Here is a 26,875-nt window from a genome sequence, read left to right on the forward strand (position 1 = left end):
GAAGTAAAAATTGTTGGGGGGGCAGCCCCCATTGGGGCTTAATAGTGAGACCTGGGAGCCTGAGATGCAGCCCTGCATGCTGCCTGTGCCTTTTCCTATCCGTTTCTGTGGTGTTTCCATAACTTTTGGATGTTTTCTGGTTTTTCACAAGTGAAGACCTATGCGGAGCATCGGTCATATACAAAAATGTTCGAGTCGCCCGTTGACTTCAATGGGATTCGTTACTCGAAACGAACCCTCGAGCATCGCGAAAAGTTCGACTCGAGCAACGACCACCCGAGCATTTTGGTGCTCGCTCATCTCTAGCTTCTACCTCATTTGGGTTTTTTTTTGTCTTCCTTTGGATCAACTTTGGGGGTATAACAGGCTGAACTGTATGGACATATGGCTTTTTTCAGCCTAACATACTATGTTACAGTCCCGGTTCACAAAAGGAGATGCGCTGCCAACGACGATTTTTGGTACAGAATGAAAGATGCAGTCACCCAAACGAATGAGCATTTGAACATTCATGCAGTGATCAGCAGCACCTTAAGATGGCCCAAAGGGCTGCGCAAAAGAGTCTTAAGGAATAGTACAGATTAAAAGAAGAAAATCATGTTATACACAGATGATATGCTTCTATTTTTGGAGAATTCTGATATGAAGTTGGAGGTGGCTATTGCTGGTATATTATGAGTTTGGGTCCTTCTAGGGACAATAAATTGGGACAAATTGCTAGTTATGCCAGTTGATAAAGAACAAGACCTTATGGGATCCTGTCACCAGCTCTGAGTACCATAATCTAAGTTATGGTGCTCATAGGGCAGGTTCCCAGGAGCCTAGGGAGGTATTTTTTATACTTGCCCGCCTCCTAGTACCCATCAGCGCGGACCATGTAGGCTGTGTATGCGGCACTCCCATTAATCTCTATGGGAGCATGAGCACACAGCCTGAGCCTTTGAGTCCAATGACACAGTCCGCATGCCAATTTACAGGGCTGACAATGTAGGCACCGGGAGGTGGGTAAATAAAAAAAAATTAAAAAACTTAAAAAAAACCCTTTCTGGGCTCCTGGAGACCTGCACTGAGCAGCATAACTTAGTTTATGGTGCTCACAGCTGAAACCAGGTTCCTTTACTTGCCTTTCAGTCCATTTCCTTCTCCTTCAAATATTTGGGAGTAGAGTTGTCAGGTTATATCCAGAACTATGAAAATCTAAGTGTTATGCCACTCCCTTTGAATTTTCATCAGAAAGTAGATGTAGGGTGTAAATTGCCCTTGTCAATAGTGAGGAGAGGAAATATAATTAAAATGGAATGGATGCCACAGCTGTTATTCTTTTGCATATCTCTTCGATTAGCATACAGCAACAGACTTTTTGCAAGGTTAATAATCTTTGTAGATCTCTTATATGGAGCAAAAAACTCCTCTTATAAACTTAGAAACATTGTATTTGCTGAAAGCTGAAGGAAATCTAGCAGTCCCTAACTCCTATTTATATTATTTAGTCTCCCAATTGCTGCTCCTTAAGTTTTGAGAAGACGGAGGAGACTAATTTTCATTTGCCCAAATCTATCCATCTCTCTCTAAAACCATCCAAATACATCCATCCATGCATGCATTTGAAAGCCCTCACTGACTGACTCGCCCCTAATTCTCTAACTTCCCTATGTCATACAAACATAAAATTTGGCACAACCATTCTTTCGGTCCTAAACAGGAAACGTAAAGCGGTCACAACTTGATTATTCAATGCTAAATGCAAAAGTATTGGAACCCCTGTGTAATGTACCTAATCTAATTCTCTAATTTTCCATGAAATTTGGTATGACTATTCTTTAAGTCCTGTGACGACTGCACGGCCTCCCGTGATTTTATCTCTACAAGCTCTACGGAATCCTTGAACGTCGGGCGCAGGCTGATTCTGACAGCGGCATTGAAAGCGTTAACAGTTCCGACGAGCAGCGTGGCTTGGCGGAACGGGTGCGGCCGGGTGTTGGCTGTAAGAATCAGCCTGCACCCGACTTTGTATGGCATGGGATCCACCCGCGATCCACCTCCATACAAGCATTTGTTCGACATATGAACAAAATGCTCTTACGAACAGGCTCCTGGAACGGAACCTGTTCGTAAGTTGGGAACATTCTGTATATCTATATATGATCCATAGGCTTTGTAGAACACATAGACCTTCTATACACTATTGGGATACCAGATGATATATTATGCAATCGATATAAGGTGTATCCTGCAGGCCTTCTTCATATGATGTGAGAGGTTGGAGATCTGGAGAGTAAGCTACATAATGAATTTGCCTTTGGAGGAGGGAGAAAAGAGAGCAGTGACCAAGTTATTATACATAACCAGAAAATTCATAGTTCAATACTGGCTTAATGGAGCCTTGCCAATATTGAGAGAATTTATATAAAGGGTTAATTGGCTGTTGACCCTGGAAAAAGCAGTATATCCCAAGAGAAATGCTGTTCTGTAAATGCGAAACCCTATGGGCCAAATGATTAACTATGACAGGGCTAGCCTTCTTACCTTCAGTTAGAGATCGAGCAGCTAGGGTTGAGTGGTGCGCTTTAGGCTTGCTGTGTTCTACGGCCCATATAGTGATATTTTTGTGAAAATTAGGTCTAGAGATTTTCTATTGTGCTCGTTTATCATATATTATGGATGTCCTTTGGGTGTAACATGTGGCGTGGGTAAAGGACAAACCAAATCGAAATGCATATAGAGTGGATTTAAAGCTTTCTATTGAATCTGTATAATAACAGCTTTTCAACTCTTGTGGATTGATGTGGGAATAGGATGGAAGAAACTATTTGTGAGGAGGCGGTGTTTTTGTATTGTTAAAGGTTTATTGAAATAGTAATAAAAAGAGTTGATGTAAAAAAGAAAGTACAGAGGCTCATGGAAGGCTTTTCAGTGGCTCAAAAGAATGGTCGTGGGTAGAGATGAGCAAACGTACTCATCCGAGCTTGATACTCGTTCGAGTATTAGCATGTTCGAGATGCTCGTTACTCGTGACGAGTACCACGCGATGTTCGAGTTACTTTCACTTTCATCTCTGAGATGTTAGCGCGCTTTTCTGGCCAATAGAAAGACAGGGAAGGCATTACAACTTTCCCCTGCGATGTTCAAGCCCTATACCACCCCCCTGCAGTGAGTGGCTGGCGAGATCAGGTGTCACCCGAGTATATAAATAGGCCCCTCCCGCGGCTCGCCACAGATGCATTCTGACATTGTTCAGGGAAAGTGCTGTCTTGCTGGAGTTGCTATAGGGAGAGTGTTAGGAGTATTTTAGGCTTCAACAACCCCAACGGTCCTTCTTAGGGCCACATCTAACCATGTGCAGTAGTGTGGAGGCTGCTTTTTGCAGTGTTGCACATTTTTTGTTTTTTTTGTATATCGGCCGTGCAGAGCATTGCGCCCTGCAGTAATTATACATAGTCCAGGGCCAGTAGTGGTGGTTAGGCAGGGACAGAAGACATATTTATTGAATATAGGCAGTGGGCCTTTCCAAAAACATCACCGCTGTATTCCTGTCCACAGTGCAACAGTCTGCAGTTATTTTACATACTCCAGGGCCAGTAGTGGTGACGCAGAGAGAGAAGACATATACAGTGTATATAGGCAGTGGGCCTTTCCAAAAACATTTGGGAAAAAAAATCTATTTGGGCTGCCTGTGACCGTCCTCAGTGTACTGGGTCTGTGCTGGGGGTAGTTGTCCTAATTCATACGCAGCCAGCTAAGTGTTACAGCAGGCTTGCGCAAAATTCTTTCCTGCCTCTGCGTGGCCTCTTACATCACCGCTGTATTCCTGTCCACAAGTGTACTGGGTCTCTGCTGGGGGTAGTTGTCCTAATTCATACGCAGCCAGCTAAGTGTTACAGCAGGCTTGTGCAAAATTATTTCCTGGCTCTGCTGTGCGTTCCGTAAGCAAAGTCAGCCTCCAACCACAGGCCAATAAGCGGCACATTTAATTACAGCGTTCTGTTTCTGCACTACTGGTAATACACCATGCTGAGGGGTAGGGGTAAGCCTAGAGGACGTGGACGCGGGCGAGGACGCGGAGGCCAAGTCAGGGTGTGGGCACAGGCCGAGCTCCTGATCCAGGTGTATCGCAGCCGACAGCTGCGGGATTAGGAGAGAGGCACGTTTCTGGCGTCCCCACATTCATCTCACAATTAATGGGTCCACGCGGTAGACCTTTATTAGAAAATGAGCAGTGTGAGCAGGTCCTGTCGTGGATGTCAGAAAGTGCATCCAGCAATCTATCGAACACCCAGAGTTCTGCGCCGTCCACTGCTGCAACTCTGAATCCTCTGGCTGCTGCTCCTCCTTCCTCCCAGCCTCCTCACTCCATTACAATGACACATTCTGAGGAGCAGGCAGACTCCCAGGAACTGTTCCCGGGCCCATGCCCAGAATGGCCAGCAAGGGTTCCGAATCCTCTCCCACTGGAGGAGTTTGTCGTGACCGATGCCCAACCTTTGGAAAGTTCCCGGGGTCCGGGGGATGAGGCTGGGGACTTCCGGCAACTGTCTCAAGACCTTTCAGTGGGTGAGGAGGACGATGACGATGAGACACAGTTGTCTATCAGTGAGGTAGTAGTAAGGGCAGTCCGAGGGAGGAGCGCACAGAGGATTCTGAGGAAGAGCAGCAGGACGATGAGGTGACTGACCCCACCTGGTTTGCTACACCTACTGAGGACAGGTCTTCAGAGGGGGAGACAAGGGCAGCAGCAGGGCAGGTTGCAAGAGGCAGTGCGGTGTCCAGGGGTAGAGGCAGGGCCAGACCGAATAATCCACCAACTGTTTCCCAAAGCGCCCCCTCGCGCCATGCCACCCTGCAGAGGCCGAGGTGCTCAAAGGTCTGGCAGTTTTTCACTGAGAGTGCAGATGACCGAACAGTGGTGTGCAACCTTTTGTCGCGCCGAGATCAGCCGGGGAGCCACCACCACCAGCATACGCAGACATATGATGGCCAAGCACCCCACAAGGTGGGACGAAGGCCGTTCACCGCCTCCGGTTTGCATCGCTGCCTCTCCCCCTGTGCCCCAACCTGCCACTGAGATCCAACCCCCCTCTCAGGAAACCGGCACTACCTTCTCCTGGCCTGTACCCACACCCTCAACTCCACTGTCCTCAGCCCCATCCAGCAATGTCTCTCAGCGCACCGTCCAGCCATCGCTAGCGCAAGTGTTGGAGCGCAAGCGCAAGTACGCCGCCACGCACCCGCATGCTCAAGCGTTAAACGTGCACATAGCCAAATTTATCAGCCTGCAGATGCTACCATATAGGGTTGTGGAAACGGAGGCTTTCAAAAGTATGATGGGGCGGCGGCCCCGCGCTACTCAGTTCCCAGTCGCCACTACTTTTCCCGATGTGCCGTCCCAGCCCTGCACGACCACGTCTCCCGCAACATTGTACGCGCCCTCACCAACGCGGTTACTGCCAAGGTCCACTTAACAACAGACACGTGGAAAAGCACAGGCGGGCAGGGCCACTATATCTCCCTGACGGCACATTTGGTGAATTTAGTGGAGGCTGGGACAGAGTCAGAGCCTGGGACCGCTCACGTCCTACCCACCCCCAGAATTGCGGGCCCCAGCTCGGTGGTGGTATCTGCGGCTGTATATGCTTCCTCCACTAAACCACCCTCCTCCTCCGCAACCTCTGTCTCGCAATCAAGATGTGTCAGCAGCAGCACGTCAGCAGCAGTCGGTGTCGCGCGGCGTGGCAGCACAGCGGTGGGCAAGCGTCAGCAGGCCGTGCTGAAACTACTACTACTTAGCGAGCATCGGCGATATACAAAAATGCTCGGGTCGCCCATTGACTTCAATGGGGTTCGTTACTCGAAACGAACCCTCGAGCATCGCGATAATTTCGTCCCGAGTAACGAGCACCCGAGCATTTTGGTGCTCGCTCATCTCTAGTCGTGGGTCAACTAACGTATTGGTAAACCGCTACGGGTTCAGAGGAGGGTTGGGCATGAAAACGCTGCCTCTATGCAATATATTGCATATGGACAGCATCGGCATACGCTGCCTATACCAATCTATTTCTCATGCGTATCAATATGCATTGGCTACTTGCACATGAGTATGGATCAATGGAAGTCCATAATTTCTCCCACCGACAATGTACATATAGTCTATAAAAATCCCATTCTCACATGAGGAAAACTCTAGCAATACCACAGCATTTACAATACAAGCCATGGATTGAAAAAAAAAAAAAATCTCCCTCACATGGGGCAGATATTTTTCACCACAAATCTGCAGCGTTTCCTAATAACTCAGCATATCTATTTATGTTACGGAATTCAACACTTGACATACAAGGATTAAATTCCGCAGCTGTTCCACAAGTGAAAACTCAAATCTGCACCATTTAGGAGTGGATTTGGCCACCTTGGACTTGGAGAATGCCCGCAGCGATTCCACCATGTGAGAAGGCAGCCTAAGTCAACCCTTTATAAATACAGGAGTTTAACTCATGTAGCTTTAAATAATGCAGCCACCGTATAATAGATACCAGCTCTACAGAATGATTACAGTGCGGTTATCTCCAATGATTACAGGTGAGGTCTCCTCTGATTGGTCCCAAAAAACAAAAGCGGATGTTACCAGATTGTCATGAAGACTACCGTACTTGCAGTCACAACTCGTACCGTCCACATCCTGCCACTTCTCAGTGGGCCCAACAGAGATAGGCCTCATGTCCACTAGGTAAATGGAATTGCGGATTCCGCAGCGGATATGATTGCCCATAAGGAATCATTGGCCATCCGTGGGTCCATTAAATAGATTTTTGCACCCGCGGATGGCATTTAAAAAAAAAAAAATTTGCATTTTTCACGCATGGAAGGAAAAACGCAGCATGCTTTATTTTGCTGCGGATTCCGCGCGGATCGGCAACATTGATATCACATTGATAGCAATGTGCGCGGATATCTGCATGCAAAAAAAAAAAAAAAAAAAGCAAATCCGCTTCAGATTCTGCACGGATTGTATTTTTCAAGTGGACATGAGGCCTTAGTAGCTCCAATTAGTAGGCTTGGGCCAGGTTTCAAAGAAGGGCAACTAAATTAATAAACGGAATGACTGGAATATCCAGAGAGGCTATCAAAATTGGGATTATTCACCCTGGAAAAAAGATGGTTAAGGGGCGACCAAATAACTATGTATAAATATATTAGGGGACAATACAAGGATCTCTCCCATCATCTGTTTATACCTAGGACTGCGATGGTAACAAGAGGGCATCTGCTACATCTAGAAGAAAGCAGGTTTCATCATCAACATAGTAGTGGGTTCTTTACTGTAAGAGCAGTGAGACTAACTCTCTGCCTGAGGACGTGGTGATGGCAAAATCCAAACTGGGGTTTAAAAGGGGACTAGATGTCTTTCTAGAGCGGAGGGATATTACAGGATCTAGACATTAGGTGACCAGCGTGGTTGTTGATCTCAAAGGTTGATCCAGGGATTACTCTGACTGCCAATATGGAGTCAGGAAGGAATTTTTTGTTCCTACAAAATGAGCTAAATTGGCTCTTTTTTTGCCTTCCTCTGGACCAACAAGCTGGGGGTTAAAACAGGCTGAACTAGATGGACATTGCCTTCATTCAGCCTAACATACAGTAACCTAGTATCAGATGGTAGAGTATATTGGCCAGCCGTGAAAACAGTGGACAATATACGCTCATGTGAATAAACCTTAGTCTAGCGATTCTAACCATGGGTGGATTGCATCTCCAGTGAATCAGGTGACATTTGCCCAATTCAGCTGCCTTCAATAGAAGCAAATGGTACAAGTCATGCTACTTAGGGTTACATAGAAACCGATCCTGAAATGAATGAGAGAAACCCAGTTCTAGGATCATAGCTTATATTGGGTGCAAAATGCAAGGGCTCGCTCACACAGACATTTGCGCTGGTTATTACGCTCTCAATTTTTGTAAACGTAATATGCAATGAATAGACTATAGATTTCAATGGGTTGGTTCACATGAGGCTATTCAAATATGTTCAAATTGCGTGAAAATTCACACGATGTTCAAATTGCGTGAAAAAAATACACAGCTTTTCCTATTTTCGTGTATATTAGGCGCCGCAATAGACTAATAAAGTGAATGATCTGGTGCAAATACACAGTGAATTCATAGGAAGCCACAGTATTTGTGCAGCACATCAACGGGCCCTTCTGTGTACTTTTTCTGTGCGCAAATACAGTGCATTTACACACACAAAATCCTACAGGCAAATATGTGGAGTTGAGCGATTTAGTTAAAGTATATAAAACAGAACGCAGATTGTGTTGGGAAGCCAACACTGGACAATTTGCATTTCCCCACCATCATTTTAATTGGAAGGTCCCTACACATAAAAGGAGGCCTGAGAGACTAATAGAGAATTGCTGATTGTACAATTCTCTACAACAGCGGTATAGACGCATCAATAACATTCTGAAGATTTGATACGGTCGATTTTGCTGGAATATTTTCTGAAAACTTTTAAAACTCCACTGAGATCTAAAATTTGCCCCCAAAAACCCTTTGGGCACCACAACTTCTGCATGGCGCTATTTGGAGTGTTCCTGGTGACAGCCAGTTATAGAGGAAAGGGAATGGTCTATAAACTTAGTGCTAAAAACAGAAAGTCTCATTAACAAGAAGGAAAGTGAGGAAAAAGAAAAACAGGATCAAAAGGGTTTAAAATAGAAAGTCCTGCCACCAAGAACACCGGGACGCAGAGAAAGTTGAAATAGTACATTGCTGTCAGAAAGCAGATATATTAGATGAAAAGTGGATTCACACTACGGATATGGCACAAAGGAATGATCCGTAAAACAAGGAAATAACCACCAAAGAGACTTTTATAAAATTTTATTACAGTAGGATACCCCTGAGAAAGGCAGCCAACCCCCCTCATAAACACACAGACAATTCATATTCAATCCCTTTGGGTGTCTAGTCACCTCCGTTTCTAATAGCTCAGCTCATACCAGTCTGATCCAGCAGAAAAGGAGCCAACAGGAATCATCCCTAGGATAAAATGATGAAAAGAAATAGAAATATAAAAATCACCCAATATGGGAGAAAAGAAGAAAAAAAAAAAAAAACCAGACACAGGAATATGAAATTGCAACGGCACAAAAAGAAATCTTTTTGCAGAGCTGACAATTGTACAACCAGATAGGACACTCTTAGAATATGAGCCCCACACAGGGTTGGCTATATATGGAGAAAAGCAGAATTGCATAGTGTTAGATTAACAACTTTGCTTCAAGGCAGCTACAGTGTAGGTAACAGCAGGGTCAGCCTGACCACTAGGCACAGGGCCGCGCCATTTTTCTAGAAAGATAAGTAATGCGGGCACCATCCGTGGAGGCTTTAAGATCTCCTTGGTGGTTCTTTACAATGACAAGCAATGGCAGCACAAAGGTTCTTTACACTCACTCACTTAATGCTGCATAGACTTAGCAAAGGAGTCTTTGGACAAGTTCTTGTCCTAGGATTCTTAAGGAGAGCCTCAAATTATTGAGTCAAAAAGGAAGTGGTCTTAGTGGTAAATATCCAGGTACCCTTGGACAACACACTTTTTGGACTGTGTTGACCTACTCTGGCCTCCTGTCGATTCCTACAAATACATAAGATAAGTTGAAAGACAGGAACCCACCCCAAAAACACTGTTCCCAATTAGTTAAAGTGGCACCGCTCATGGTTGGCCAAGATGGGCATACCCCATTGAAGATGATCATTTTAAAGTATGGCAGTGGGACATTGCATGTGCATTCATTAGTCTAGTTACATTGACAATGAACATATTATTCAATCACAATAAGGTCTTCCATAATTAGGAAAATAAAGGGCGTGTTCTTAGTTTCCAGAAACAGTGCCACATCTGACCACAGATATTCTGGTATTCTAGTTTAACCTCATTAACTTGCATGGGGCCCAAGCTACAATACCAGACAGTCCACGGACAATAGTGATACATTCTGGAACAGAAACCCTTTTCTAATCCTGGCCAGGCACATTATTAAGTCGCTTCTAGATTTGTAGATACTGTAGTTCCAGACCATCAACTTGCCCAATGGGGCGCTCTCAAATTTGGCATTTCCAAAAAGGGCAAGAAAATAAACAGGACCGTCCAAAAGCAGGCTCTCTTTATAGTATGGGGAACACATTTGGTTGCATATGGAGGGTTACATAGAACTAGTTTTTCTTTGCATGCCCCATTTAAAAAAAAAGGATAACCCAAGCATTGAAAAAAAACATGACCAAGCTTCACACTACATCTGATTTTGCCAGCTGCCAATGGCAAACCCAGCTCCTCCAGTGCCTCAAAAAAAATCGCTAATACAAAAAAATACAAAAAAAATGAATAAACCCCAGATTTGTCATCACAGGTAATGTGCAAATTCTGCCACAAAAACAATACATACAGAATAGCCAACCCCATATTCCACTTCATACATATTACATAGTAAAAAAATATTTAATAAAATAGCTAAAAACACACATTTATTGCACTTGCAACACCTTTTACATATCAGCAAAGCCCTTGTGTCCACGGTTTAACACTTCATGGTACGGAACCAAGCAACACAGAAAAGCACCAGGATGCACAACAGACTGTTCAAGCAATGCAGTGGTCATGACAGTCTTTGTACAAAAAGGATAGCAGAGTCAGTGCTCAGTCAGGTATATGGACCACCTGCTGCAATATACATTTAAGGCACTTGTATTTTTGGTATGAAATGGTTGAACTTTTTGGATTCTTTGGGGTTCTTGGTACATTCTATATAAATATATATTTTTTTATATTAAATACTAACTGCATGGTCCTTGAACCGTGTCTTTACCTCCTCCGCACCTGCCTGAAGCTGTAGGGCTCCAAACCAATACCCTATCTCTGGTTCTTCGAACTACTTCAGTCTTCTAGCCTTAGTGGCCTACCATATGTAATTTATAAAGCATTGCTACTCCCAAATGTCACTGTGTAATCTGCATTCACAACCAATATTAGAGTCTTCAGCACCATCAGAGATGGTTTTCCTAGTTCTTACATAGTCTTACGGGCATGTCAAGCAGCCTTTTTCATAAGCCACTAAACGCCAGGACAATAGTTGTATATGCCTTGAGGAGCAAACAAGTGTTATACCAACTACAATGGTCATGGGTCTAGTGTACAGGCTTTAAATATGAACCACGAGATTGTGATCCTTCGATATCATTTGGTATATACCTAAAGTTATGAGTTGTGTTCATTATTCACATAGAGAGTAACATTTTGGGGTACAAAGTATGTACAAAAAGTTACCAATGTGCCTGTGTCACAAGGAGAATACCCTTGCTATTTTCCTATATCTTCCACATAAAAGCGCACACATACATGATGTGCCAATAGCTCAATAAGTTAAAATTTCCTTTAAAAAGAAACAATTTTCAGCTCAATCATCAATTAAAACAATTTTTCCATCCAATTTTGAAAATGGTTCTTTGGTTTCCATCATTGCTATACAGTCCGTTTTCTCTGAGAATCAGAGTCTTATCTTGAGTAGAGAAGTAATACTCAACGCTGAAGGAGGCAGCTTGTGACGATATCCAAAGGCAACTTCGTAAGAGAACCAAAAAAAGATCAGGTGATAACCAGCACCAAAAACAGTGGTTAAGGTCAAGATGGACCAGTACATTTTCCACCTACATTCTTGTTTTGGACGGGCTAAAGGAGAAAGCCATGATTTTGGATTAGTCTTAAATAGTAAAACACCATTGACCTCACATAGTTTGCCTTCAGTAGAAACCTGGGTGGTTCAATCATATTGTCCCTGTGGTAGCAGGTCCTTTCCGAACAACCAGAAGTTGTGAAATTTTTAGGCCATGATGGTCTCCCTCCCTCCCAGACAATGTAGTGTTAACGTTGAAGAAAATCCATGACTGTTTTTCCACCTTCCCTTTCGAAGATTCTTTGGCAGTGCAAGGGATGAGGCTGTAGGCGTCGTTTAGGCCTCGGAGGCAGCCTGAGGTTTAAGTTCAGCTTTTTCCATAGCGGTTCCGTAGGGCACGGAGCGTTTAAAGAAGCCAAGCTGTACAGGAAATACAAATGGGAATGGTTAAAGAAAAAAAAGTTATAAAAAGGCAAGTTACAATTTCCAAATATACCCAAAAGAGAGAAAACGTTTTTATGATATGTACGGCCAGGACCACACAAAACCAGGAAAGATAGGAGATACAACAATATCAGTTTGCCCATCAGTCCCCTTATAACTTGCACATTTCGACAATATTTAAGATTAAATTCCCTTAGAACATAGTATTAGGTACTCACCTTATACAAAATATATATAAGTAGGGCAAGCAGCAGCAGGCCAATTAAGATGGCCAATATTATGATCCATAGAGGAACTCCATAACTACTCTCTGGTTTCAGCCAGTGAATGGTTGTATTGACCTTGAAAAAAAAAAATAAAAATTATATACGCATTGAAACCAATTTATTGAAGGACGACCTTAAAAACACTTCTACTTCACAGGAACATGGCCTTAAAAGCAAACACCATTCTTATGTTGATTTCTGCTTTTTTTTACTTTCCTAAGGCAGTTTTCACACGGTCAGGAAAAATCTATAGGCATAGTTTAGTCACTTGAATAAGAACTCTCTTTGCAATACCATCCTAGGCCACTACAATGTATACAGTGCTGTGCATTTCTGGCAACACATCAGCCCCGCAAAAGCCAGGTGATAAGTTGATTCATCGGGTACCAGATGGTGGATCCCGCCGATCAATCTATTGATGCCCTATTCTCAGGGCAGGTCATCAATAGGTCAGTCCAAGAAAATCCCTGCAATAAGGCAATGTCATACATGACATTTTTACATCATTGAAGGATGTACAGTAGAAGGTTGTATTCTTCTAGACCACTCTTACTATGTCCATATGCCCCATTGCAGCATAACGATAGATGAGGGTTTTGCATTTGGGATCACTATGGTTGACCCAGCCTAGCCTATGTGAATAGATATTCATTTATATGGCCACCATGTCACTTGTCGTCACATTCATTTATATGGCCACCATGTTATATGGCCTTCATGTCACTTGTAGCAATCATGGCAAAGAAAAAAAAAAAGGACTGGTCATTGGAAGAGGTTTCCCCTGAAGATTACAGCTAATTGGCGAAGGTCTGTGGTTAGCCTTCATTTAAAAAAAAGGTGTTGGTCTTCATAAGATTATTGCTTTAAACGTAATTGGTGAAATTGTAGAATTATTGAGATAAATTGAAAGTACCTGGTGTGTTCCCTCGGGATACGATTCTGGTAGGATTTTGTAAGGAAGTCGATGAATTTGATATCCTGCATCACACTGCAGCGCAAATCCTTGATTCTCATTCTGAAAGACATAAAATACATAAAACTCAATATATGTCAACTTGCAGTCGAGTGATTTTGTTCATCTATCCAAACTATAAGACTTGATAGCCATTATATACACACAATAAACCAAAGGCATTTAACAACATAAGGCTTATGTCAATGCCAAACACTAAGTAGCAGTAATAACTCCCTAAGGGACATTTCATGACCTCTACACAGTCCATCACCTCTGAAGAGACAATGGTCTCCATAAAGAAAAAAATACCACTTCAACCACCCTAAATTGAGGTTAACAGAGAAAACTGTGAATGTAAACCGACTACTAGAAACAGGAATGTGTTACCTGGAAGAAGGTTTCAGCCCAAACATGGAAATAAATCATAAGTCTTGCTCGTTCTTGCTTTTCTAATGGTCCAACATCACAGCGAAGGTGGAAGCAATCTGGATGCTGTGGAGTACATTTCTGTAGAGAGATACAGAATAGAGAACAGACTCTAGTAGATCATACACGTTTGTATATACAGTATTGTCAATCATCTTCATTGACCAAAATGGATTGAGGGTAGAATTTACAAAGGCACCCAATAGGAATCAGCAGCCTGAGAGCTATGGACAACCAAAAAGAATTTAAAAAGCACCAATATCAGGCTTGGATCAAAAGGAATCCATAATCTACTACTAAGGACCATTACACAATAAACCATAGTTAAGTTAGCTCCTGCACAGTGCTAAAACTATAGATGGGTCATTTGAAGCGCCAGGGTGCTAATACATATCCGTATCAGCCTCTTCAAACTAGAATGCATCATTTTTAGTATCACTCCGTATGGATCAGAGGGACCTTCAGGCCCCCTCAGGCTTGGGTGTGAAAGCAACCACTACCCTGTATATAATTACATTCGTGCTAAATAAATTTGACTTTGAGATGTTCTCATCTTGGAAGGGGTATGCCATAATACTCAGTTTGGTGGGAGTTCGACATTAGACACAGTTAATGAAGCTGCAACAAAGAAACAGAGGTACCTTTGGAGGCTCTCCTGTGCAAGTAATATTAATGAAGAATCTGTTGAACAATGGGATCTTGGCACTTAAATGATTTTTTTTTTCCACTACAGAAGTGATTGCGTATTGTTAGGATTTGTCATCACTTTCTAAAATCGAATTTAAGTATATTCTAGCATAAAACGGATCTTGTACAACAAAACAATGAGTGCAACGGCAGCATGTTCATCACTTAAACTGGGATTTTGACTTTCACAGATCAATGCGTTTTAGGAGGCCCAAGGTAATGTCTGGTATGACATTCAGATAAAACATAATCCTTACTAGAAGATGTGACGCTCCAGCAGAAACTCGGGAGGTGTCTCGACGTTCCACATGATGGCTACTTGGGTTTTGTTCTGCTGATGAATACTGAAAAGGAAGAAGTTAACATAACATTAAGCTGAGAAAGAAAAAAAAAAGAAGAAGTAGACCATGGCGTGTGCGGCTACTAAAGTTCATCGAGTTGTAAAGGTGGCCATACACCATAGAGAGAGGCTTGCCAAATAGATAAGAGTTGGCAAAATACCCCCAAGTTTATTTCCCTGTCCCAGTTTTCAGGGTATGTAACTCTACTAGACTCCTCTGGCAGTAGCTCATCTCCCATTGAAGCAAATTGCTGGGTTGAAATCCAACATACCCAATTCCCAACATCTACTGTCGAGGGAAGGTTGGGGCAGCCCCGTACAGATTGTTGGCACCTCTAATCAGAGAGGTGGAGTGCCTTTCAAACTAATGCGTAGCTAGTTTCCCAAAGCAAATAGCATATGAGAAAAGTAAAACTTGACAGAAAATGTATTTCAGATTAAAGGGTCATCTTCTCAAAAAGAGTTGGTCTTTTGGAAAGGTTTCACCGTATTTACATTCTAGATTGTAGATATAAATAACCATCTAGGAAATGGTGTAATCAAGAGTAAAAATCAATTTTGGAGTAGAGCTCATTAACCATAAAATGACAAAAGCGTTTCCATATTATATGAAGAACTGAAAAGATAGAGGAAAAAAAAAAACCTGAGTCCCTCCAAGCAGACTACATTTTCCAGGCATATTTAGAGGAACATCTGTTGTCTCTCGAGAGCCCCAAAAAAAGTACAAGGCAGCCAAACCCAGATGTAATCCTTTACAAGTAAAAACCCAGTTTTCTTCTTACCTGCAGCTTAAGTCGGTTAACAGGCTGACTTGTATTACAGTTCTTCAAGCCTTGCACCGAATAGTTCATGACATACATCACTTGATCTTGCTTGTGAACTATCGGGCAGCTGAGTGTTAAAATGCCATGACTGATGGAACTTGGACCTGCATTCAACAGCTGGAAGCAGAAAGAATGAAAGTGCAGGTTTAACATGGCGGTGCGTGTTAGCTGGCGTTCACCTGTCACTAGTTATTCCTTATTCTTGTCTAATATAAAAACTTTGCTCGTACCTCATATACATGATTAACCTCTGGACCGGCGTCTTCTACATGAGTGAGCTGTCTGTTAGGCTTCCAGTTTGCAAGTGGAAATATTACAATATCTGGTTTTGAAACCCTGTAGAGAAAGTAGAAAAAAAAAGTCAATTACCGCTGGGATGGAGTAACTAAATACAACTCGAATATCTGTTTGGTTCCAGATAAGAGACAGCTGGTGGCTGAGCGCTCATTTGACCAACGTGCATGTAGATTTCAATGGGGAAAGGGGAATAAGCTGCGGCCAGACATCTCTGCTGGAACAAAAAAATTGGATAGGTTGTAATCCAACATTTACTGTCTCAGAAGTCCAACAGCAAGGGATGGAAAAAAAATGGTTTCATTCACTGGAACAAGATAAAAATCCAAACAGTATAATACAACATAGTACAAATGTCCGAGGACTAGAAGCAGATCTCGCCAAGAATTATGTAAGGCGTTTGGCAAGAACTGATTGGCGTTAACACAAGCGCTAAGTGACAAAGGAAATATTAATTCTAGCCATAAATATCCACTACGTATGGACCTTTTGTAGAGTCGTTGGAAGATGTCCAGCCCCGCGGAGCGATTTCGCTTTGTTGCTAAATGATCTTGAAAATTACTATCATAATTTGCTAAATGTATCAAGTATCTTCACCTCCTGCCCTCCTCACAGCATATTAGTCACTTTTTTCAGGGATGTTGTAGCAAGGATTTCAAAAAAGGTCAACCTTACAAGCAGGCTTTACATGGAAATACCTCCTCTTTGGCATACTCTTTCACAGTTAATGGTGGTCTTTTCGAGTTGGAAGTGCTAATAACTTCTTAATAGTAGGAAGTTTGCTTTTATCTGTTGAATAGAAGGTTCCCTGAGTTGCCCGGGGGTGAAGGTAAAGAGCTAAAGCCTAATTTGTGCTGTTAACAAAAACACAATTAGCACTTTAGCCATAAGGAAGACAAACACAAAGGCCCTGTAATAAGTGTGAAGGAAGGTAAAAGAATTACGCCTCCCTCCACCCACCTAACATGAACAGAATAAATGTGCACATTAAACTATGTGTGTTCCGTTTTCCAAATACATTTGTTCCAGGGGTGCATGTTTGTTTAATGTGCCGGCTCCTGTTTGGCTAGGCTGCATGCGCTTTTTGTTTAGATGGGAACAGTAATATGGTTGGCAATGACCCCATGTGGCTGAATGTTGTATGGCATGTACTTTTCCAAGTGCTGAGGTGTAAGTTGGACCGATGTCAGCATTGATATTTAGCAAAGTTTTGGCACAAACTGCATCAGTGGGCTTCCTCGGAGTGCACCAGACTACTACACGGGTGGGACAGTGCCGAGAAACAGTTTACTGCAACCATAGAAAGTCTGAGTTTGGACAGGAGCCTCTCCCTGAGATGAGGGACTGACCGCTGCATGTACGGCCTGCCTCTGTCCCGGCAACCACTGCCATAGGACCATGGCCTACTTGAAGTTCTCGAACGAAGCCTGATATTTACAGCCGGCTGGCCAGTGGCTGCTTATATTAAGCTCCAAGTAACCAAGTACATTATACAGCAGATTCCTAGGACCTATCTGCTAAAAGGGCTGCTGATTACATTTAGGGCTCACTCACGTGGGCGCATGTGTCCCGTGTATCACGCACATAAAATACGCAGAACACAGCAAATAGCATATTTGCTGTACATGTTCTATCCCTACAGCCTATATTGAAGTGTAATATGTGCCAAAAAAAAAATAGGACATGCTGTGTTTATCATGAGCAACCACACACACAGGAATAATTGGCCTAACAGAAATTCAAACTTTCAGCACCCCTATATGATGCATGCGAAAAATACACACGCAATATGTGGGTGACGTACACCCCTTTGAGTCAACTTTAACTGTCGATACAGGACAACTGTTCCAGCGTTGCAAGATACAGAATAGCTATTAGCAAGAAAAAAACAAAATTTTCTGCGCTCAATGAATAGTGCGTTTCCACAAATAGTGGTTGGTCAAGAACACATAGGAGTTACACTTACTGGGAAGGAGGGGGGTATGATGACCATGAGCCCCCTCCTTGAAGTGATGTCTCCTTTTTCTCCAGATAGAGGTTTCCACACGTCAGGGATGAAGTAATAACACTTTTATTCCAGTATTCGCTAAAACAGGCAACGCGTTTCCGTGCTCACAGGAACCTTTCTCAAGCCAAGAGGGGGCTCATGGTCATCATACCCTCCTCCTTCCCAGTAAGTGTAACTCCTATGTGTTCTTGACCAACCACTATTTGTGGAAACGCACTATTCATTGAGCGCAGAAAATTTTGTTTTTTTCTTGCTGATAGCTATTCTGTATCCCATTTCTTTGGGATCACTCTCTTATGAGAGACCCCAACTATTTCCGCAGCTCTCCCCCTTTTTTGGAGGATCAGAATTGTGTCGCTCTCCACTGATTGACGATCCTGAGGCGCTATCTGGTTATATCTTCTTGAGCGTTGCAAGATGGCATCCTCAGGAACACTACAGGAAGCCATTTTCTGCCTAAATACAGCCCTGTGACTCGGCACATTATTGGAGACAAGGGAAGCTTAAGTTTGTAATGCTACAAAGTTGTGGAATCAGCCCCGTGCCAGAGTTGGCTGATCACTCATTGCAAGAGACTTTTCTTGTTGTAATGAAACAGACCCTGGTCACCCCTTCCCTCGGGACCCAACTATGGGCTCCTCTGCTGGTAGGTCCCCCATGTCCCCTCCTCCCTACATACTTGTATCTTATTCAGATACCTAGATATCAAACTATTCATAACTTTCTAGAAGGAATAAAAGAGGAATGGCACAATACAAAGTTCTAAGTCAAAGTTCTCTAGAATCGTTACAGTATAGGTAATCAATATCCGATTGGTGGGGTCCAACGCCCAGTATCCCCACTGTTTGCAGGAGCCACTGCTCTGCATGTCCTGCGGAGGCCTGGAGCTCAGTTCCATCCACCAGGTACATAACATGTCCCTTCAACCAGTCTACCATGAGTAATGTGCGGCCCTAAGGTCACTTCCACCTGTCAGATACCTGGAGGTCATGTCACTTCAAGGAACTCATGATCTATTGAAGTAACGGTGATTATCATCTAGCGAAAATATTGACAGTCTTTTCCCAGAGGCACAGGATACTTTCTGAAGCAATCAGGATAAGCTTCCATGAGTAAACACTTCTAGTTGACCATAAGCATCAGGTAAATTAAGCACAGGTCATGGCTCCTTCTACAGGGCAGGACAAAGGTTAACACACCAGATGTTCTGGTTGCAACAGAATGGCCACAAGTGCTTCTAGATTTCTTTTCTACAGATTTTTTTTTTTTTAAAGTATATTTTTTCTTTATGACTGTTAATGTATATGCGGCTATATCATCTTTATAAGCAATATTTTAATCTCAAAGGAAGTCTAAACCCAACCATGAATGAAAGAAATAAACAGGAGATTGCAGGATTTTTAGACAGTTCAGCAAGTTTATTTCAGTAACAGACTGAAAAAGTCTTCTAGAAATCCTGCATTTTCAGCTAGGAAAGAGTTGAGGAAAAGGGGTATAAATTTACTTTGGTCCTACTGCAGACAGAGCAGAGGGGAGAGACTCCTGCTACAGCCAACCAGACCCAAAAATGTTTGGTATCATGTTAGCTGGTAGACTTCATTGTTCTTAGTAAGAGAAAATGGATCATATCTACAATAATATTTTGTTAAACGTCTAACAAAAAGGAAAGGCTGTTACAGTAATGGCCCCTTGTACAAGGGCAGAGAATCTCATGAGTCTCGTTTGTTCAACGAACGAGCTAGTCACTTCATCATCAGCTTGGGCAGACCGTTTATGCTGCATGATTCTCATCAAAACTCCTGCAGTCCCTAGAAATGTGAAACCCTGAACAGATAAATGCCCATGTGAAGCACTGACCGATCAGGGTTTATACTGCACGAAAAGCGTATGCGCCGCGCCGATTTTTATGCCGGCTGAAGCTGGAGGACAAGCGAGAACCTCCCGATTCTCGCTCATTGTTCCGTTGTTGGCTCATGTTTAAACTGAGCAATTATAGTTTCGTGTAAACTGGTCTAAGCTTTCAAGGCTTCTAGGCCTCGTTATCACAGGATATATCTGAAGCATATATTACACACACACACACACACACACACACACACACAAAATAGAATATTAAAGTCAATGGTCCCACCTAAATATACATGATACCGGCATATGTATGCATGTATTCAAGTAAACCTTCTTCTCACAGGGTTTTTCTTTGGCGCACATGAAAAATACTTCATATGTGCGCAAAAGACCCCCACTAGATACACAGGGAATAGTGTTTTCACTAATCGAAACCCTACGTATTCACAAACTGAAAACGGCATACGCCCGTGTGAATGAGCTTTTACTGTTGTTAAGTGGCCCTTCAGTAACAATGTGCCAACTTACCCAAAGAATGATACGGATGTTCGTGCCTCAACATTGATGGTTAGCTGCACAAGTTCACTTTGGGAGTTATTTGCATTTTTGCTGTAAAAGAGAAAGTGATACAAACTGTTTATATAGAGTAATGCAGAATGACAAGACTTAGCTCAGTGTGCGATGGGGCTAATATATGTGCTTATAGGTTTAAGCAACTACGCATAGGATCCCCCAATATCTGCTATGCAGATTCTTTCATACTTGGCGAAGAGAACGTCTCAGCAAAAGTTAGCCAAATCTTCGCACTGCAGCTATGAACTTGTGATTGCATTTTTTTTTTTACATTGCAGTATCCTCCCCTCCTTTGTCACAGGAAGAGTTGCAGCACTAATTGTACTCTACACAAGTCTATGAACGCAACAGCAGCGAGATGGTAAAACTTACCTGCGGATCTGACAGTCAAATTGCACTTTCTGACTGGTATCTCGAAGATGGGGCACAGTGAACCTCAAGCCACCAGACAGCTAGGAGGTAAAAGCAACACATGAAAACACAGTTTAACCCCAAAACTTGTACCCAATACAGTATAAAAAAAATATTGTAAAGCTTGCCAAACCAAAATATGGAGGTAGGATGCAGCCTAAACAAGTATGTGTGAGCAGAACACTGAATACTTTGAGCAAGTTTTAAGGAGCTGCTTTAAGACTACTCCCTTCTATTGGGGATCTTCAGACCTCCATAAGTTCTTTGTGTACCAGACTCAGTAGCCCTTCTTTGTCGGCTAGAATTACTCACAAAGTGTGGCTTTGGTAGACCCACATATTAAATGGAATACATTATAAATGCAGCAAATGAAATGTATGGCCAGAGTGCAGAGCAGCTCCAGTTATGGCCGATTTGGCTTGACCATATATTAAATAATTGTCCATTCAATTTAATGGGCATCATGCAATGTTACGTACTTGTACTCCCCTGCAATAAAACATGTAGTTGCCTGCACATTGTAGTGAAGGGTAATCCTGTAATAAATAGTCATGCGGAATCTTCTAGGAGTGATTCTTTGCTGGTGATTTCCGCTCTAACCAATACATTGGGCTTCCCATGCCATTCATATACCCCAGTTGGGAATATGGACAGTATTGCCTCAACAACCCATAAAGGAACCTTTGAATTTTGACATTATAGAGGATAGGTATGAGTGGGACTTGGATATCCCATTATTGAGTGAATGTATTCCTTGCCTGAAGTTAATGAGGATCCAAGAGTCCCCAAAGTGTAGGTTTACTTATGAAGAGTCAACCCCTAGAAGGACTCATGCAGGTTTCTATGAAAGTATTCATATATGGATGGAAACAGTTAGCAGATTAAAGGTTTATGAGATTATCTGGCGCTGATACACACAAGTTTAGTATTGATCAACTCACACTGGTCATAGGCTTCATGGGGTTTCCAAGGTCACATATGGCAAAGCGAGTCTCATTCTGTAGCTCGTAGCGACAGTGCACAGAAGGGTTCTGTAGAAAGAAGCAAGAAAAAAAAAAAAAAAGTTATACATTTTCTATAGTCACCTGATTATATCCTTGATGTTGTAGCATTAACCCAATTTTACAAAAAACACAATATTTTAAGAACTACATGCAGATCTTAGACAGAGGAGTTAAAGAAGAACCTACAAAAGTGAAGTTCGGGCTATATAGTGCACTTAGGATCACACGCTAATGCTTAGACTTTCAAAACTAATTTGACTGTTTTGGACTGACAGATGCTAAATTAAAGGGATTTTACTGTATTAAAGATACTTTTTCATCAAGTAATTAGGAGGGCAATTACTTTTTCCTATGCGTGAAATGGCAGTGGATATCTAGATTAGTAATAATTCTGAATCTATTCTACTCTCACTGCACTTTTAAACATCTTGTGTTAATAGAATAGCCAGTGTGATAACTAGCAAAAACTGCAAAAAAATTACTTTAGGGGGGGGGGGGGGGGGGGGGCGGGCGTTAAGCACAAAAAAAAAAATTAAAAAATAAAATGTCCTTTTAGGTGAATTAAACTGCTGCCTACTAGGGGGTCTCCCAACTCTCCAATTTGCTGTCCACTGCCTGTTAGCGAAATCCACCTCAAGTTACAGACAAATAGTATGCGTCCCCCTGCCCCTATTGATAGACTTCTATTGGAGCATGAAACATTGCTGCAGCCAATAGTAGCAATTTATGGTTCTATAGCTCCTGGAATCATATCCACACTGCTCAGTACTGCTGTACAGTGGCATAGCTATAAGACGACACAGCTAGGAATGGCCAAGGGCCCTTTCACCATAATGATGTACAGGGCTGCCATCACTGGGCCACCATCAGGCTCACTGTTGTGCAGTACAACTCGACAAACTGCTACTCAGGCAGCTGCCTGTCACAGAAGAAGAGTTCCTTCCACAGCCTAACTTTTTGGGTGGGGTGGGTATTCTTTATTACTGTGTAGCTGTGAAGGATGCAAAACAGAACTTCTGAACCATAAGCCTTTAGCTACACCTCTGCTGGTTTATGAGGTCCTCCTTAGTGCAGTGATTTTTCTGTGTGCACTGCAGAGAGCAGAAACTGCCACTTTCTGTATGTGCAGTGTACAGAAGACATCATTGCACCTTGTCTCCACCCACCAGCACAGAGAAAACTGAAAATTACAGATGAAGCCTGCAAAGTGGAAAACTGCTGATAAATGCAGTATACAAGTCATATAAAAGGCCAGAAAATGAGATATTCCTTAGTGTACATACAGGATAGCCTGTTCTAAAAACGTCAACTCAGTGTGAGAGAATGCAATAAAATGTAATATTAGGGAAACTGTTCAGTTGTCATCAAATATAGGTTTGTCACACAGAAGGGAAATACTCCTTCACACCATTTATATGTATGCAGATGCACACTACACAAACATTGAAATGTTGACACAGGATCCTTACTTCATTTCTCAGAATGCCACTATATTCTGCTTCTGGGGGCAAAAGGACGTAGAGCTCAGCCTCATAAGCACCCCCTTCTCCTTCATTTGCAGCGTTGAACAATAGGACCAATGAATTGTCATCACCAAGATACACCGATTTTTGATCGCTAAGAATGAAGCAGAAAATTACTTGCAGTGATTGTAGATGCAGAACAAAATCTATTCATTTCTAGTAATGCACCAAGAAAAAGTGACTCATAAGACGACAAGATTAACAGCAGGCTGAAAGACTGCAAGAAAACACCCAGCATGAGTTACACTTCCGTTTACGCTTCCTATAGAGCCTAAAATCACTAAAATTCTGAAGACTTACCCAAGAATTAGAATTTCAACAGGGTGTAACCACGAGACCACATAGGAAAACTAAGAAGCGCATTGTGGAAGTGGCTGTAGAAATTTAAAGGGGCACTAACTTTTCAGACAAATTATGCTCCTAGAATAGCCGGTGTATTTTTCGCCAATTTTTTTTTAAATTAAATTTGACAAAATTCTTGTAATTCTACTGATATAGCCATAACAAGCTCAACTGTACATCAGCATAGGAAAATACTGACCCAGATATACAGTAACACCAAATAAATTCTGAAATTGGGATTGCCAGAGTGTATAAGGATATACATAGCAATTTCCAAATCATCAGTAGCAAGCAAACTTCAAGTGAAGAAAAAAAACTGGAATACCCCAATTATACTATGCATAGCCCTGTATAGTTATTAACTACATGGTCTATATTTATGACTAAGAAGTTTTTGATCTTTACATTTTATAGCTACGCTGGCCACTAAATAACAAATAAGCCAAATTCTAGCATATCCTTGAAACGGATCTACAGTAAGTATTACAGCTAGGGCTGATTTATTTGCCATAAAGGTCAACGGTCATCACTGCTAAGAGGGGTTCTCTCACTTTCTATGGTTTATGACCTGTCAATCAGGACAGGTCATCAATCTTTGACGGTGAGGTCTGCAGCTCGGGGTCCCTGCCAAGCAGCCGATTTCCGTTGATGTTGTCACTGCAGACAGGAAGCAGAACACGTTGACCATGAGCACAGCAACTCCGTTTGGTACTGCATTCCTACTGGATTTAGTGGGAGCTGTGCCAGCAATACCAACCTGGGACACTGCTGTATGGTCTGTGTGATCTGCTTCCTCTGTCTGTAGTGACAGCAGCCTGGGAAATCAGCTGATTGTTGGGGAACCCAAGCGGCAGACCCCAGCCGATCACCTATTGGCGACCTGTTCTGAGGATAGGTCTCGAATAGAAGAAAGTTAGAAAAAGAAACTTTAAAAGGTCTGGCTAAGGATACCCTATGGGCACTTTGGCATATACAGTGCAATGGAAACACAGGAACAAACTTGATGTTAACAGTGCCTAATAAGGTATGATATGTTCTTAGAAGTTCACATGAAACTTTGTAATGTTCTTTCTGAAAGTTCTACCTGAAGGTCCAACAAAACCAAAATGTCCAGTCTTTTCCTATATACCAGCCCCAAAATGTAATATATCTCTGGGTGCCCTGGTAAGGCCTAGCAGAGGAAGTGGTTCATTACACAGTGTGGAAGATGTTGTGGTCCATGAAATCATGTAGGAGGTCTCCTAGATATCTAACCGCACACAAGATGTCTTGTTGGATGGGGCATCAACTCCTCTTTGAGTTGAACAAAAAATATATTTACTTATGAAGCAAAGTTTCCTGCCAATGCTTATAGAGGTAGAAGCATGCATCTAAACCAGCTGTCAGACCTACCTGGTCACATTGAGCTTCAGATCTGGCACGCAAATATTATTATCACAGTCCAGCTGAATCTGAGCCTGCCAAAGACATAGATGAAATAGGTGAAGGTCAATATGTATCTAAGATTGCCCCAGTTGGTCACCACCTTGCAGGTCTTGGGGAAGTTGCATGCAGCAATACATTGAATGGATGTCATACAATACTGCATGTCCCCTGCAAACAAATGACTTTTTGCAACAGCTCCCTGCTCTGGACGCCTAGAGGGGATCCCCTCCACTGTGAGGTCCATATGCGGTTATAGTAGAGCACCTAGAAATGCATTGTCCTCGTGGACAAAAACCTCTGAGCTTATCATTAATCCTATTTCTTTCTCAGCCATTTAATTCCAGATAGAGCTTATAGCTATAGAGTAAACATAATGCAAGTGACGGGTAATCACTGCTACCAGAATCAGAGAGGAAGCAACAGAAGTTTCCTGTTATCAGATAAAGGCATCAGATAACGATAGCAGCTGGTAAAGGGCATATGATCCAGCGGTACTACTCATGTGATCATGCGGAGCTAGTTTGATATCATATGCCAGCACACGAGCTGCTAAGTACATCACTTACTACAAAACTCATTGCTCCCCAGTGATTTAGCTCTTATACCTACACACATCATCTGCCATTGTATGGGGAGCTCCCTATAGCCTGAAGCCGGAATCACACGAGTTATGTGCGTATTTGCGCCGCATTTTTGTACATTGAAAATTTCATATTTGCGTATGCAACTGCAGTTTTCACTGCACTTTTGCATGTGCAAGAAAATATACAACAAAGTTCTCAGCCCTTGAAACGGCCAGTTAATTTCAGGCGTTCAAGAAGCGTTCTTTTGTGTGTGACGGAATTGCGGACGCAAAATATGTGCATGTGAACAAAGACATGGACATCAATGGGCTCTATTTTTTGCATGCAAATATTTTAGTGTGAATGCGGCCTAAAGTCATATTCTAGTACTATTCTGGGGAATCCAATATTTGCACAGAAAAAGCTCTTTAGACTGAACTTTCGTACGCGCCGGGCTGACAGGGCCACGAAGGGCCAAGTAGTCTTCTGTCAACTTTTTTATGTTTCTATGTATATTATGTCATCTATTTTTCATTAACGTTGGTGCTATGAGCGATTTATGCCACAGTCTTCTATTGGAGGTACACATTGGCAAATCATCCTGACATATACATCTGAGGAGAGACATGAGGCAAACAGAGCGTATGTTGTACAATTTTTCATAAGACCCAAGTATGCAGCAGTAAAAAGACAAGAATGCTCCCCTCTGCCAACTGACCTTCTGCTCTATGTAGTTCTTAGTCTGGTAATTGAAAATTGGCAACAGCCCGTGGGCATCGGTAGGTGCCTGCGCATCCAAGGAGAAGTTCAGAGAGATGAAAATAGGAGAAAGCTTGTCCCGAAATTCAGACTCATTCTAAAAACAAAACAAAAACATATATGTAATACATTTTAATAAGAAATACAATCCCAAATAAATAGCAGCTCTAGATTTCAACTCTACAGATTTTGGCTCGCCAACATCTACCTAATGTTTTTACCATAAACATGCAGTACTGAACAGCTGTACACATGCTGACCGATCACAATCTTCGCTACTTCAAAGCACTTGCCGCTCAGTCGACAGCCATATTTATGGATCCTGGATTTGCTTTTCTTTTGCATTCCTCACATATATGATATAAGACGCATGCAAAAATATTTTATACTTTAGGTTCAGGAAATTCTATGAAAGTACTATATAGTTTCCCTAAGGAAAATAATCAGCACATATGTTAGGAGGGAAACTATAGAGCAGCATTCATGTTGGGATTTTTGAAGATCAAGGCTCAAAAGGAAG

The 26,875-nt window shown here is 42.4% G+C and overlaps 1 protein-coding gene across 1 annotated transcript in view; it reads right to left on the reverse strand.

Moving 5' to 3' along the window:
* Nucleotides 1–8,862: 8,862 nt before the first annotated feature.
* Nucleotides 8,863–26,875, reverse strand: part of ITGA5 (integrin subunit alpha 5) — a 95,443-nt gene continuing 77,430 nt past the window's right edge. Inside the window, exons 18-30 of the mRNA XM_066584306.1 lie at nt 26,315–26,452; nt 25,001–25,065; nt 23,213–23,360; nt 21,681–21,770; nt 20,701–20,780; nt 20,284–20,364; nt 15,836–15,941; nt 15,564–15,722; nt 14,699–14,785; nt 13,716–13,835; nt 13,287–13,388; nt 12,326–12,448; nt 8,863–12,083 (exon numbers count right to left, since the gene is read on the reverse strand). Of these exons, the coding sequence (XP_066440403.1) occupies nt 12,000–12,083; nt 12,326–12,448; nt 13,287–13,388; nt 13,716–13,835; nt 14,699–14,785; nt 15,564–15,722; nt 15,836–15,941; nt 20,284–20,364; nt 20,701–20,780; nt 21,681–21,770; nt 23,213–23,360; nt 25,001–25,065; nt 26,315–26,452 (1,383 nt within the window). The 3' untranslated portion in view covers nt 8,863–11,999. The remainder of the gene's footprint in view (nt 12,084–12,325; nt 12,449–13,286; nt 13,389–13,715; nt 13,836–14,698; nt 14,786–15,563; nt 15,723–15,835; nt 15,942–20,283; nt 20,365–20,700; nt 20,781–21,680; nt 21,771–23,212; nt 23,361–25,000; nt 25,066–26,314; nt 26,453–26,875) is intronic.

Source organism: Eleutherodactylus coqui, chromosome 1 (assembly GCF_035609145.1).
Source record: "Eleutherodactylus coqui strain aEleCoq1 chromosome 1, aEleCoq1.hap1, whole genome shotgun sequence".
Lineage (NCBI taxonomy): Eukaryota > Metazoa > Chordata > Amphibia > Anura > Eleutherodactylidae > Eleutherodactylus > Eleutherodactylus coqui.